The sequence below is a fragment of the Parasteatoda tepidariorum genome, chromosome 3, assembly GCF_982258835.1.
Source record: "Parasteatoda tepidariorum strain Cologne lab strain chromosome 3, Ptep-v5.0, whole genome shotgun sequence".
Lineage (NCBI taxonomy): Eukaryota > Metazoa > Arthropoda > Arachnida > Araneae > Theridiidae > Parasteatoda > Parasteatoda tepidariorum.
The window spans coordinates 35,045,622-35,061,470 of record NC_141757.1 but is presented as its reverse complement, the minus strand read 5'-3'; the positions used below and the strand labels follow the sequence as shown (position 1 = coordinate 35,061,470).

Sequence of the window (15,849 nt, the reverse complement as noted above, 5' to 3'; positions counted from 1 at the left end):
AAAGAATAAACCAAAAAAAGAATAGTTAAACTTAAAAAAATAGAAATTTAAAAAAACATGTTTTTCAGCTCTTTTCAAAATGTGTCGGGTAGCCCCGCCCAGTTACAAAAATTATGTTTTTTGGCTATTTTTTCAGGTGTAAATGAGAATGACCAATGTATTGACAATAGATAAACCTCATTTATCATTTTTATCACAAAATTATTTTATTTATTACATATTTATATACTTTTAGTGAATTCTATCATTTAATAACAACAAATGTCATACTTTTTATCATTATTAATGTATATTAATATATTATAATATTAATATATATTTATATTAAATATTTAACGAAAATAATTTAATTTAAGTAACAATAATTAATAACAATAGTTGTTTTTCAATATAAACTTATTTGGTTGATCTCTTCTTATAAACTTAATATAAAATACTTCTTATAAAATTACAATTTCACTTTGTATTTTGATTGCATTCAAATGCTTCTGTAGATTGATTCGTTCACAAATAAGTGAAAATAAATAAGTAAGCAAATAGCTTGTCATAATATTTATGATTTCTTGATATTAAATTTGATTTGGATATATCAATTAAATTTCAAAAATATTTAATTTTTCATTTTTAAATATATAAATTTATGTTTCATATAACATTAAGACATATATTTGTTGTTAAAAATGCATATAACATTCAAATTTGAAGCAATAAAATAATAATCTTTGCAACCGTACATTTATCAACGAAATAAAATTGGGCGGTGATACCAGACATTCATGTAAGCGGGGCTACCCGAAATCCAATTTTTTTGTAAATTTGTAATTACTCGAACAATTTTTCGCATATAAACTTCTTTCTTCGTGCAAATTAAACTTAAGACTACATACTTTTATGCTGTATGTATAGAAAAAATTATTTTTTTAGTATTAAAATGAAGTTTAATCGAAACATTCAACCAATTTTTCTTAATTTCATGACTACTGTATTCAACATATTTTCAAAACTATTGTTTACCATGTTACCAGCTGCATAAATACTTGAAACTTTGAAAATAATATTTTTTTAATATAACAATTAATGTCCGATGGCCCATTGACTTGAAAAAATATTCTATACATATGAAATTGACAGTGGGCTGGGGTACCCGCTGGGCGGGGCTACCCGACTCTCCCCTATTCCTTCCGATTTTCGGATAATAAGGTAAAACAATCATATTGGTCGAGAATCTGATGCCTCATTATTCAGCCCCCGTATTGATAAGATTTTAAGTTTCATGTGATATTTTCTTCCTTGTAAATTTAAGATACTTTAAGGAAAATAATACTGATTTTAATAACTGGATTTATTTTCAAATTTATTGCTAGTGTGGGCTTATGTATATTAGACAAACTAAACCTTCCCTTTAACTTCGAATGGAAACAAGAAAGATATGAAAAAATGAAAAACTTCCATCACCCACCATAATTGGAAATATAATAATTAGTTTGAGTTTTCTCTAACTAGAATGAGTTAACACTGCTCTTCATCTACTAATCTTGACTTCTTGGAATGATTTAAAACTTTGAAAAATTTAAATAATTAAGTTAAAAACCTCCCTAGTATCCCACTTTTCTTAATATCAGGAAATTATTATAATTTTATTTTATTTCCTGCACCCTGTGGTTACAATCACCCCCCTGCTTGCTATCTCCCTAATTTTATTATCTTGTTCATTTTGTTTTTCTTCCCCTATTGATTAAGCCTTACTTTGTTCCTTATTGCAACGTGATTGTCTCTTGCTTTATCCTGTCATTTTGTGTCTGAACACTGAGGAAAGTTCTTGCTCTATAAAACCAAAACTACTGCATGTCCTTATACATACGGGTAATTAAGGGTCTTTATTTTCCATAAATGTCAAGCAAAGAAAGGATCTTACCTGCTCCTTCTGTCCTAGCAAATACTGGAGTGCTTGGTTCCCCCGTTCCTAGGCTGTTGGATGCGGTCATATAAAGTTGGTATCTGGTACCGCACTTTAAATTGTGTATAGTGTACCGTTCTTTTTTACTTCCGAGTTTGTCTACTTTCCACTCTTCCTCATCACTTTTGTAATGAATGTTGTACTCTGAAACAAAGTAGAATTCTAAGATTTCCAACATTATTCAACAGTTACACATCTTAATTCACTTTTGATTTTAATATCTTTTTTAAAACAATTTTATCACTTGTATTGCAATCAGGTGCATTTGCAATTTTTTAATTTACGATGAATATGATATAAACATTTCGGCTAAATTTTATTCCACACCATTTTTTCCTATTTTAAAAATCAGTATTTAAAATAAAAAGTATAACAGTATAAAATGAATTTCACATTCAGAGTTCTACTTATAAAGTCGTCAAGTAATTTATACATAATTTTCCTTTTTTTAGCTATATATATATATATCTAAAATTACACATATTCATAAGATGATGTTCCATGTTAAATGTAATAGGGAGACTTCTCTGTTTTACGTACCATCCCGTAAGCAAGTTTTGAAGTAAGTGAGTATGCTAACTTTTTTTTCTCGATCCAGTGTATAAACACATTTTGTTTAAAGCTACAATAATGCTTTTGATGGTGTTACCTTTAACAGCTGTTGAAAGATATTGGAAAAATAGTCTGATGAAGTACACTGGCAATAGAATTGTTGAAAAGAAGGGAAAATTTTGGGAAATTGGTAAGTATTGGGTAAGTATTCTAAATGTGCAGTCTTTACCGAATATCTATGATGATTTCGTAAATTATTTTTATTGTTAAAGAGACCAAAAAATTTTATATTCGAAGAAACACCCAACAAAACATATTTCAAATTCAAAAGTTGGAACTTTTTTCTCAAAGTTGTAATTTTATAGTTATGAATTATGTTACGTTGACTTCAAACAGCCAAACATACAAATTAACAGATAGAGTAAATGTAACATTACCATTACTTTGTAACAATGGATCTGTTTTACATTTAAAAGCTCTAAAAGCTCAAATAATAGTGTTTGGATGTAAAATAAATTAGTTAGCAAGAGAACACAAAATACAACATCATCTCGATGAACGGCCCAAACGTTGAGTTAAATTACCGTTGATTTGTGTGCACTGCTTTGGATTGCAGAATAAATGTTGAAGAATCATTCTCCAAAATTTCCCTTTATTGATTTTGCAGATTTATTATAATTTAAGACGTTTGTTTATGAGGTTTTCGCAAACTTCATATTTCATATTATACGAATCGATTTGTTATTAAAATTGAAATACCTGCTAAAAAAATAAAGTTTGAGGACAATATAAATCACTCGAGAAAAAAAGCGATTTCAGTTAGTTCGACTGCATACAAACTGCGTTCTACATCGAATTCGAAATATCACTTCTGCCTTCCAGATTGTGCAATTGGTGTAATAAAACTAATGTCTTCATTTCCATTTTTTATCGCTTGAGGAGGGAGGAGGGAACATTTTAAAAGCAGCAGAGTCAACGACGACCTTTTTTTAAACTTTAAAAATGAAACTTAAGTTGATATATACTTTATGAAAATAATAAAATTAATATGAGAAAAAATTTACGATGATAATATTAGATTGAACACAATGTTTACAGTCCTCTATTTTTGTTTTAATATTTACTGCAATATAAATATTTAATGCCTTGATAAAATTCAGTTTTTATTTTAATTATTATTTAACGGTTCTAAAATATTTTATTGGGTGCGATGGAAAATGGGAAAGATGTTATTAGCATATATTTTAGAAAAAAAGCGAATTTTTACATTTTATTGCATTTTGAGAACGCATAAAAGTAAAATTATGAATAAAAAGCGGCAATTCTGATATTAAAAAATCAAGGAAAGGATATTCAATTGAATTTTTTTTTTTGGATTTCATGTTAAAATTTTATTAAAGTTGTGACATTTTTTCCCTTCATCGTCCTCCGTTGAAGTGAAATTAATGACAAAATTAAATGTGAAAATTAAACAAAAATTAATAAGGAAAAGAATACTTGTATTAGGGATGCAGGGAGATTGAACAAAAAACAAAATAGGTGGTTCAGAAATTTGAAAATATTTTGACTTCAATTTATTTAAGAGAATAAGAAGAAACTTCCTAATATTAACAAGAGACGTAGATCAATAACTTTTCAAGAATGCGATCGACGTAAGCTTAAGTTTTAACATAGGGACGAAAGAGAACAAGGAAGACTCATGTTGACATGGAAAATAAATGGTGGGAAATGAGAGGAACTAGGAAGGATGAGCCTGCTTATCCGGAATGATATCTGCTGCAATTGACCGGTAGGGATGCTGAATTAAGCTGAAAGCCTTTTATGCTATTGCAGTGTAAAAAATTCCGGATCAAATTACAACAAAAAATACTGGCACCTTAAGTATAGCATCTGTAAAATCATTTTAACATAAAATTCATTTTCATCCTAAAATTTTATACCGCAATTTTTATAGTAATATTTGATGCAAAATCTGTAAATTACTGTAATAAAAAAATATTATAAAAAATGTACGATATATCAGATTTTCTGTTTCGTAAAACGTAACGGCAGAAAAAGATTTTTCGGTAAAAAGTGCTGTCCATATAAATGCCGATAATTTTTTCCGTAATTTGATTTATAATTTTCTACAGTGTAGAGACGAAGAGGGTATATCAATTATATTTTTAGTATGAAAAAGCTAGTTTAGATTTGAATAAGTCTTTGAACAAGAGTTAACATTTTTCTGATTCATCTGGCAGTGTGATTTAAAATTATCTTATTAAATTAAAATACCTTAAATTAATAAAATAGTTCAGCTGCATGTGCAAAATAAAAAGCGAACACTCTGATTGAAGTGTCAACTACTGTTGATATTTCAAGCTATGAAATCAGTTACAAAAACGTTCTTTCGCTGAACAAACTGCCCCGTTTTCAGCAAAATTTGTATTTTCGATTGGCAGAGCATAAAGTTTTCCGAGAACTGGAAAATTTACTTCCAAACAGCTAAGGTTGAAAGTGGTTAGTGAATGTAATTTTTTTGCGTATTTCGCCTAATGTCCGGAACTAATAAAGTGAATTAAAATATTTTTACATCATTTTGATACACTTATTTATATAAAGAAGAAATATAAAAAATTATTTTTTTTAATTATTTAAAATTTTTTTTTTAAAATTTGAATTACTAATGGTCAAAAGATTTTTCAATTAAAATGTATAAACATTTTTACATCAATTTATTCTACGTAATTTTAAATAAAATCAATTCCAAATTTAAAGGGAATCTGCCGAATAATTCCCGAGGATTCTTTGTGCTATTAAAAATGCAAAACACGAAAGTAACAGAAATGTTTCAAAACTTTTGACGTCTCTACTGAGTAACCTATTAAAACTGTATTTTCCAGATTGCGGCAAACCCCAACATAATGCAAGGGTACGATTCAAGTACTTTTGCAAAAAATTAGTTTATACTGAAAAATTACGTTTCTTTGTCCTATTTCATTATCTTGTCTTACTTCATTATCATTATCGTTCTTAAAGTATCACTTTCGCAAACTATTTAGCATATTTAAAGTTAATTTCTTTCTTCATTAAAATTGCATTATAATGAGCTTAAATCAAACCATTAGATGAAAAATGAGTAAGGTGCTCTCTCTATCTTTAGTTTTCGCACCGTACATTATTCAGCAGTCGACATATGTTTATTGTTATATAATTGTATTCCGCTTAAAATAAAGTTAGTCCAATTCTATCCCTAAATTATTCTCCACACATCTAAGTTCAATAGCAACTTTTGTAGACAAAAAACATACATTTGAACAGCGAAATTCTAAAATCTCTTTATGTTTATTTTAAAAGGAAACAGTATGAAGAAAAAATAAATAATTAGCAAGTGAACTTGGTTTTCTTTTTTTTCTTCTCTATTTTTGCTTTACGAAACTTTTACTTTTTGCTACGTTAAAAGAGAGAATGATACCGTCATTCGGGGCTACTTTGTGCAAATTCGAATTTGGCATTTTTCAAGTGCTGCTATTCAGTATTATGTTTATTTCAAGTTAAAAATGTGTGGAATTTGAAGATAGAAGTCTCTTCTATTACTACAAATATTTTTTCGAATTTTAAAACAATCTCAGAGTGTGTTTCGTTCATCCAATGTCAACAATTTTCCGAGGACGTCGGATGTCGAAAAGTGTGCGTGGAAACTTTAGCTGTGAAATGCAAAGATGTTGATAAAACAACTGTCGTAAGTGCAAAATTTTTTATTTATACATTATTAAACAATTATATCATGTTAGAGTTAAAAAAAATTTAAAATTAATAACAAATAAACGGAAAATGAAAAAAAATGCACTGTGGGGCTACTTTTTGCAGAGTTTCATTCGTTTTTTTTTTCGACAGAAAAATTGTCACACGTTATAAAAAAAAATACCTCGAACGAGAAATTACCTTGATTACACTTTAGAAAAGCTGCAACAATGTTTGCAAGCAGTTGCTGGTGGTATGTCGATTGCAGAAGCTTCTCGGAAGTATTCTTCTAATGAATTAATCAAACGATTTAACACATAAAATATATTTTATAGGACATCAGGTGATTTTGACAGAAACTGAAGAGCAAGTTCTGTCGTGTTCATTCAAGCATGTTATGTTCAAATTTATCAATATTATAAATGTTAATGAATATGTAATAATTTTTATTTTTGAAATATCATCCATTTCAATGTTAAAAAAAAGTTTATGGTTTCCTTTTGTTTAAACTCAAATGTTTTGAAACAAACATTCTTTTTAAGAAAAAATTCTTCAAAAAAATGGTTTTTCAACGCTGAAAATTATTTTCAAACTAATATCTTTACATATCTTGATGTTTTTGTCTTTAAAAATGTCAACAATTAACTTTTTTAACAATTTTATATCAATATTTTACTATAAACATGATTATTAAACTGAATTCCTATCGCTGCACAAAGTAGCCCCATTTGGGGGCTACTTTGTGCAAGGTATGTTTTGACTCATTATTCGTAAATATTACATACAAATAATGCCAATATTGATCAAATTCACTCGTCTGAGTCCAGTTATGAATATAATATCAATAAATTTTACTGAAGTTTGAATTAACATAGTTTTTTCACATGTCAAAGTTCAAAAACTGCGAAGTCCTGCACAAAGTAGCCCCGAATGACGGTACTAAATACATATAAATATAAATTGAATATCAATTTTACATTTCACTTAAAACAATATCTTTAACTCATATTACGTATTTTGCTCAACAAGTTTGTCACACAAGAAATAGCATTTCTTAAGACTCTCATTCGAGAAGCGAAGTAAAATGGAAAATATGAATGTTATATTGTGACTCTAGATGTCATGTCTTGACATGCATTTCGTGATATCCTTACGCAGGTTGACTGTCAGTAACAAAAAATATATATATTCTGAATAATGTCAAGCCTTTCAGTTTCAGTTCACCTTTCACAGAAGGAAAATGACGCATTACCTTATTTGATATGTAATCCCGTCCCTGCTGCCAGCAGAAATATATAAAATATTTATTACTATAGATCTCGTTGCAAAGAAGAAATAAGAAAAGCTCGCACAGTTAGCAAATATTTTCCTTCCCTTTCGAAGGAATTTATTTTAAGGATAACAAAAATACTGACATTTGAATTATGACGTACAATATATGTTCCTCTTTTTACGCTGTCATAACCTTTTATATATATATATATATATATATATATATATTTATATATATATATATATATATATATATATATATATATATATATATATATATATATATATATATATATATATAAACTGTCAAATTTAAATGGATTTTAAAATGTAAAATTTATTAATTACAATTAAGGTATAAAAATTAATATGAAGCAATTTCCAAAACAATTTGTAGGAAAAAGTTTAAATGTATTGACCTGTTGTTCTGGGTAAATACGTACTAAGTAGCCTTTTGTTAGTTTTTTTACAGCATAATGAGCTATTTTTTTTAAATGTGTTTATGAATAAATAAGGGTTTTGGTCTAAAAAAATACCACCCTTTGATAAACGTTTTTGACTAAGTTTTTCAAATAATTTTTGTGCTTTTTGTTTATTTAAATAATGTATAAAGATCACCGCTTAGTATGTTTTTGTTACGTCAGTAAAAGAATTTTCTATTTAGCAGTTTTAAAAAAATTAAGCACTATTGGCAAGATTAATTCGACTGATTCTTCAGAAAATGGTGCATATGTTCTCAGAAGATTTAAATTTTTATAGCAAGTCTTCGTTGCTATCTATTTGGTTTTATTTTAATTGAATCGGTGCCATTTTGATCGCTAATAGTTTAGGTGAAAATTTCTTTCGCAGAACTGCTGCATAATGCTGAAGAGATTTTGCTGCAAACAACATTTCGTTGTTCCTAATTTTATTTTATTTTATTTTATAACCGTCGTTGAACAGTCGACCCAATTTTTATGGGCTTACGACTACTAATGTTCAACTCCGTAGCCTTGTAATTTTGAACCCAATCCAGAAGACAAGGGAACTCCTGGATCGAGTATTGGGAGAAATTGACCTTCGCGGAGGACTTTTTGCTGGAGCTAACTCGCATTTGCCTTATATAGAAAGGAAGACCACGAGAACCACCCACGGTTAGCCTGACGTCAAGGGGACTCTAACCCACGATCCGTCTACCACTGAGGATGTTTCACGTCAACACTGTGGTCGGGGAAAGCCGGATGCGGAATTCTCATCGACTGGGATTCGAACCCGGCTCGCCGCATTGGAAGGCGAACGCTCTATCTCCTGAGCCATCGCGGGTATTGTTCCTAATTTCACGAAAACATTTTTAAGCGTTAGCGTTAACATATTGTCACACGACATTAAAAATACGATAAATAATAAAAATAACAAACTTGAGGCACTATGAAATTTAGAATTTGGGAGATTTCATAAAATAATGTCCATTTTGGTCAGCAAATTCTTGAATTTTCAAATAGTGGTATTAGTTGATTGAAATTGGCGTTGTACGAATTTAGTTTTAAAAAAAAACAAAAAAAAACAAAAAACAAACAAACAAACAAGCAATTTAATGTTTAGCGTACTTATTACGAAGAGATGCCTGAAAAGTTATAACTTTAAGATACCCAGCCTTTACCCTGATGTGCGGAACTTAGCTCTGTATGATTATAATTAATGTTTAAGAAAGTAAGTGTGAAAATCGTTGTTTAGAGGTTAAATTACGGTTAAACATTGAAAAAGTGGTTTATTTCCTTGCTCATTTTCTTAATATGTTTCCAGAATAAAAATATCACTAACATTTTATTGAAATTGTATAAACTCTAATCGTCCTGCACAATATCTAGAAAATTTAAATCGAAATCAATATCAATAAAAAAAAATTTTCTTTACCCTTTTTTTTTGATTGGACACATATATTTACGCGATGTTTCATGCTGATAAAAAAATTCATCGGCACTTTTAACATCGGTTATTCATTGATGAGTTGATACGATCACAATAGGTGTTACCAGCATATTTAAAAGAATTGTTGTTGTTGTTCATTTACGTCGCACTAGAGCAGCACAATGGGCTATTGGCGACGGTCTGGGAAACATCTCTGAGGATGATCCGAAGACATGTCATCACAATTTTGATCCTCTGCAGAGGGGATAGCACCCCCGCTTTGGTAGCCCGACGACCTACACGCGAGATCGAGCACTTTACGGTAGAACAGTTTAACGAGGACCAGTACCGCACACCCTCGGTCCCTACGCTTGCTGATCCAAGTGGTCACCCACCCGCACACTGACCGCAGCCAGTGAGGCTTGACTTCGGTGATCTGCTGGGAGCAGTGTCTTAACGATCAGTCCACTGCGGGACATTTTAAAGAATATGTTGTATAAAAACACATTAAAATTTTTAAAAATATTCCTTAGCTCTAATTATGGAAATTATTACATTTAAAATTGTACAAAGTTAAAAAATATAATTCATAAAATAACACCCTAATTTTCTTTTTATATATTGATCGGATAATCATGTAATAACAACTAATCTTTGAGATTAGAAGGAGCATGTGTGGCCGAAGTATAAAGTTTCGTAATCAGATTCAAAACGAGTTATGATTCTCTGAATAAAATACCTGGTTTTCGACGTATTTGGAATTTTGACTATCAAAGATATTTCCTTTCCCTTAGTAGTCAGATTCCAAATCAGCTAACCATTTCCTCTCGGGAGAGTTTTAATCTAGAAAGTAGGTCCTAGTAGTTTAAACAAAAGAGCAGTTGAAAAATTAAACCTTACTGCGAATTTTCGCTTTTGTATATTTCGTCATCGTTCTTTAATTATTTGAGTGAATTAAAACTTTTTTGATTGCAAGTATGAATTTCATTATCTGAAGCCAAAATTTTCACGTGAAAAATTTATTATTTTATTATTTATTATTATTCATTATATTTATATTATAATTTATTATTTATTATGCATTTATTATTTTTGAATTTAAATAAGAATGGAGAAAAAGAAAATGAATGTACATGAGTTTTTACATGAATTTAAACCATGTAATTTAATATAACATTATTTCGAAGTTCTATAATTTAAGTCGGGTCGAAAAAAAGGTTTGTTTAACAAAAAAATTATTTTTGTGCCTGATTTTGTAACTTAAATATTATTTTCTCATAAGTCTCTTAAGTACTGAGAAAGTTAGGGTCAGTTCTTATATATCATCGGCAATGAAGAGAGACCGTGAACGGGTTAATTAGCATATTTAAAATTATCTTTTCATATTGTTGAGTTACCTTTGACGCAATCGAGTTTTTCTCTCTACACGCTGATAAAATGTATGGTCAGATTTTACAGTTATCCGAAAAATACATTAAAAATAATACATTTCAATTCTTTAGTGTTAATTTAACTTTCTGAATAATACGCAGGAACCATTTAAGCTAATCAAATAATATTTGCACATAATTATGAAATTCATAGATGGAAAGAAATTTTCTTTCATAAAATAATGGTACATATTTATTTAGTTGCAAATTTACAAATGATCTGAATTTTTTGAATTGTAAAATATTTAAAGTTTTGCATAGTTAAAACTGTTACATTTTTAATGAACGGAATCAGGTGATGAATTCTGACTGAAAATTTAGAAATATGAAACTTTCTGAGTTTTATTGTTGAGAAAGTATTCAACTAAATTAATTATCTACAGTGAAAAAAATATTGTCAAAACTACTAGAATACGGCCAAAATTACCGTATTTCTACCTCCATAGGAATACCAAAAATCAAGATCATTTAATCATAGTTAGCATTAATTTATACACAGCTTAAATTATCTTGTCAAAATACCGTACTTTATGGAAATGATATTTCTGGTAAAAAAAATACATAATTCTGGTAATGAAATCAAAATATACAGTATTTAAACCATTCATTAATTAATTTTTCCATTCATATGGTAATGGTTTACCGGAAACTCTGGTTTTCAAAATTAAAGTTTTTAATACACATTTTGTAAAAAATACGAAATTGAAAAATAAATTTAACCTCATCAATGGTTTATATGCCATGCTTTAAGAAATCATGATAAAATTATATTAATCAAATTTTATCACATACTATAAAGCCTTATATTAATGTTAATTTTACCAAAGTCATTACCAAAGCTCATCGAGAAAAATTACTGACCATTTTTGAGATTTCATTGAGCCAGAAACACGGTACATCTTACCACATATTGTAGGTAGTTTTAACTATACTTTTTTTTCTCAATGTACATTTAATATCATTGCATATTTAAGATCAACCCTTTGAACTGCTAATATTGGTACTTCAGTTGAGAAAATCCGATCATTAAAACTTAAGTCATTCAGGGTTATATATTTTTTGACATCCTATTTTTTTAAAATCCGATCATTAAAACTTAAGTCTTTCAGGGTTATATATTTTTAGACATCCTATTTTTTTTAACGAATGCTAAATCAACTAAGACCTGTGATATTATAGAAATAACAATATTTGAAAGTACCTGGGACAGCAGATTTGTCTTTAAGATCCTTTTTCCATCGGATGCTGATGGTTGAAGAAGTGGCACCAACAATCTCAACTATAGGAGAAGTCGGAGGGGCTACAGAATGATAGTACGATAGTTATAATCAACTTTGTATATTTACTTTTATTAAACCCTGTTTACGCCAATCACAACATCACATTTCTTCACAATATTAAACAAAACAACACAATTTGAAATTGCAATAAAAATTACACACACATATATATATACTTCTTTTTACAATATAAGTCATAAATACCCAACTATAGAAGTCATCTGAAACTTTGAAATGCAGTAATGTTGCATGATAGCCTTTGTGGTGAAGATTTAATTTTCATGAATTATTATGAATGCTGATGAACTATTTTTATTTAAATCCCAGCTAGGGCAATGTACGTATGTGCGTATTTGCAATAAAAACACGTTGCATGTTTTTTCTTGCAAATGCATATGTACGGTTAAAACAATTTTAAGTCATTTTTCAAAAGTATTTTATTAGAATGTTCGTTTCTTTACAAAAAATGCTTCACTTCAGGAATAAATTTTTTGAAATCATTGTTGAATATTTTTAGAAATGAATTAATACAAATATAAAAGCAATAAATAAACTAATCAAGAAATGTTTCATCAAAATTAAAGATTTTAGAGTATCAACATTAGTAGTTTTTTGTACCCGTGTTTTCAAATTCAATTCTTTAAATGGAAATATTAGAGCTAAAAAGAAAAGATAAATTGCTTTTTGAGGCTGTTTTTTTCTCTCCATTTTTTACTTCCTATCGTTTAAAAAACCCAGAAAATGATTTGCAGGGTATTCTGGGTAACTCAGATAAAAACACTTTTTAAAGTTTTTTGCTCCCGGAAAAATAAAGTGTTCTTTAAAAAAAGTTTCTGCCACCAAAAAGAAAAAAAAGAAAAAGGAGAAATATTTGAGTTTGTTGACATAATAATACATTTAATATTGAGTTGAAATTACAATATATTTAATTGAATTAGAGCTTATGATGTAAACGCAATTGAAAACTCGTGTTGTAAGCGCAATTTAAATGATTTAGGAGTAACCATAATCAAGAAAGATTACTAGGTTATTGAATAGAACATACTAAGCGGTTATAAAATTTTTTTATCTGGTTTTAGTTCCTTTCTGAAGATATATGTATACTTGCATTATAATAAAATTCTGAAATATCATTATTGCTCTCAAATAATTTTTTTACTCTCGCTTTGTAAATTTATATTTAAAACGATGCATTATTGATAATATAATTATGTCGATGATACAAATTATATATGATACAAATTATTTCGAGAAAGGGGGATCAAGGAAATGCAACTTATTACGTGTTATGCAATGGTATTGCAACAATTGAATAAAAATCACAAATGGTAAAGTGGTCAAATTTAAATGTGGTAGTTTTCAAATTGAACTTTATTCTCAGAAAAAAAATACAATCAACGTTGCTTTAACGTATAATTTAGATTATATGAATTTGATGCAGATTTCAAAATTTAGATTATTCAAAATTTATTTGAAACTGATTTCCATGTATTGTGTGCATAAACTACTTCAAGTAATACCACATTTTAAAACTCTTAAGGAAATTGTAATAAAGTTTCATTTTTTAATTTTTATAGTATATCACTTTTAGAAACGTAAAAAACATATAAACATATTACGGTTAAATGATTGATTTTTGTATTTATATATTAAAAGAAACATTTTGCGTATGATTCTCAATTATCATTCAATTTAAAGTCCTACATTTTCTAAAATAAATATATAGATTTGCATGGAAAGGAATACCATTAATGAAGTGACATTTATGTTTAGTTTCTATCTAGTAGTGATTTCAATAACTAATAGTTAATATAATTAAGTCATTTTTAAGACTGTAAAATGAAACTACCCTATAATAAGATATGAAAAATTAGAAAAAAAACAAGACTTTCACCATTGTTTGTAGAAACTACCATGTTTCATAAAGAAATAAATCTTGATATTTATTGCTAGGAGTATTGCACAAAAAAAGGTATTCGGGGCAATGAGCACATCTGATTTTAGAATTTGTAACACATTAAACACTTTTAAACACATTTGTAATTGCTGAAAACAAATTTCGTGCAAGTTATAAATGATAAAATGGAAAATTTATGTTTTACTGACGGACTCATATAAGATACCATAAACTCTATGTAAATAAGCAAACAATGTAATCATATAAGCAATATAAACATTAAAATGAAACACCTTGATTCACAACACCGTGGCAAACAATGTCAAGTACTTTAAGTTTTAAAAATTTTAGCACAGTTCTATACCAATGTCTGCAAAATGTTTATAAATATAACACTCGTGACAACAATTTGTGAGAAGACCCCAATGAAAGCAACTTTTTTTCTTTCAATAACGTAAGAGTTGTTTTTTTTTAAAAAAAGACTGTTATACGTATACTTTGACTTTTTTTAGAAGAATATATAGCACAGATTTAATTTTGTCACTAAAAAGTGTCATGATACCTGTTTCTAGAGTTTTGCCCGTTATTTTGTCTGTTTTCGGACCGGATCCGGCTGAGTTGTACGCCTTCACGACGATGTCATACATGGTGAAGGGTTGAAGGCCCGTTATGTATGTTGACTGAGGTTCCTTCTCCGAGCTTTCGACTTGTTTGAAGGTGTAACTCTCTTCAGAACCAGAAATTCTGTATCCGATGTAATAGCCTTTAATATGTCCATGCTGAGCTTCTTCTGGTGGAGGCTTCACAAAAAATAATGACCAAAATTTAATTTTTTGTTTGTAAAATATTAGATAATTAAATTGAAATAGTAAATTAAACTAGAAAAACAACAAAAGAAACAGGAATGCTATACAAGGACTTTTTTAGGGGACATCTGCGCACTGTAAAAACGTATACTCAAAATTCACGAAAATATCTTCGTTTCTGTCAAAACCCTTCCCGGTATATGCTCGAGCGAGCATTTCGTTAGTGATGTTATCATTACTTTTCTGGGGAAATGAATTTCGTCAATTGTAAAAAAATGTTTCTTCATTTTATTTCTTCAAAAAAAAAAAAAAAAAACTATGCGCCTTTGGCATTATATAGCTCGGTTAATGTCACCCTAATAACATAAGAGAGATAAATAGAGCAGGGAAATAAATTATATCCATGCCGGAAGCGTGATTCAAACCCGGAATCTTCCTTTCTTATTTTTGATCGTCTAGTTTTCATCCTGGCACCGTTATTCTAGTTAACAATCTCCCACAAAGCACTGCAATGAGGTTTCCTGTCAAGGAAGCATTTTCGTCACATATTTCGTCATAAAGTTCCCGTTTCGTCACAAATCACGTGATTTCGTGACGAAATAATTCTCAAAATAAACTAAATTATAGCTCAATGATTGCTGAATCGTCGAAAGTAAGAGTTTCACTTCTGAGTGTGAATGCATTTATGCTGGAGCTTTCTTGAGAATAACTGATTAACAAAACAAAAGCGTTGCTAGTGTCTCAAAGCCTCATTTAAAAAAATACGGGATGACAAAATATAGACAGTACAAAATCAGATATAGTACCAGAAAAGTAATATAATTTATAAAGCAAAAATTAGCAAAGCCTACAAGTAACACAAAAACGCACCAAACAACAAAGCCTGATTTAAATTGAAATGGACAAATATTTCAAATGAGTATTAATATAAATAAGGCCGCCAGGTAAAAGGAATAATAGAGAAATTACAACTACCGGAATAAAAGCAGAAATTGTTTAAGAACCAACCAAAATGTAATGATTCAAAGCTGCTATCTACCAAATA

General features: G+C 28.8%; 1 protein-coding gene across 2 annotated transcripts in view; it reads right to left on the bottom strand.

Moving 5' to 3' along the window:
• LOC107449821 (cell adhesion molecule Dscam1) overlaps positions 1-15,849 on the bottom strand; it is a 383,590-nt gene that overhangs the window by 15,356 nt on the left and 352,385 nt on the right. The window contains exons 18-20 of one of the 2 annotated variants that reach the window (XM_071177996.2): positions 14,561-14,798; positions 12,023-12,121; positions 1,916-2,101 (exon numbers count right to left, since the gene is read on the bottom strand). In XM_071177996.2, the coding sequence (XP_071034097.2) occupies positions 1,916-2,101; positions 12,023-12,121; positions 14,561-14,798 (523 nt within the window). The remainder of the gene's footprint in view (positions 1-1,915; positions 2,102-12,022; positions 12,122-14,560; positions 14,799-15,849) is intronic. The other variant, XM_071177997.2, reaches the window with a different exon arrangement.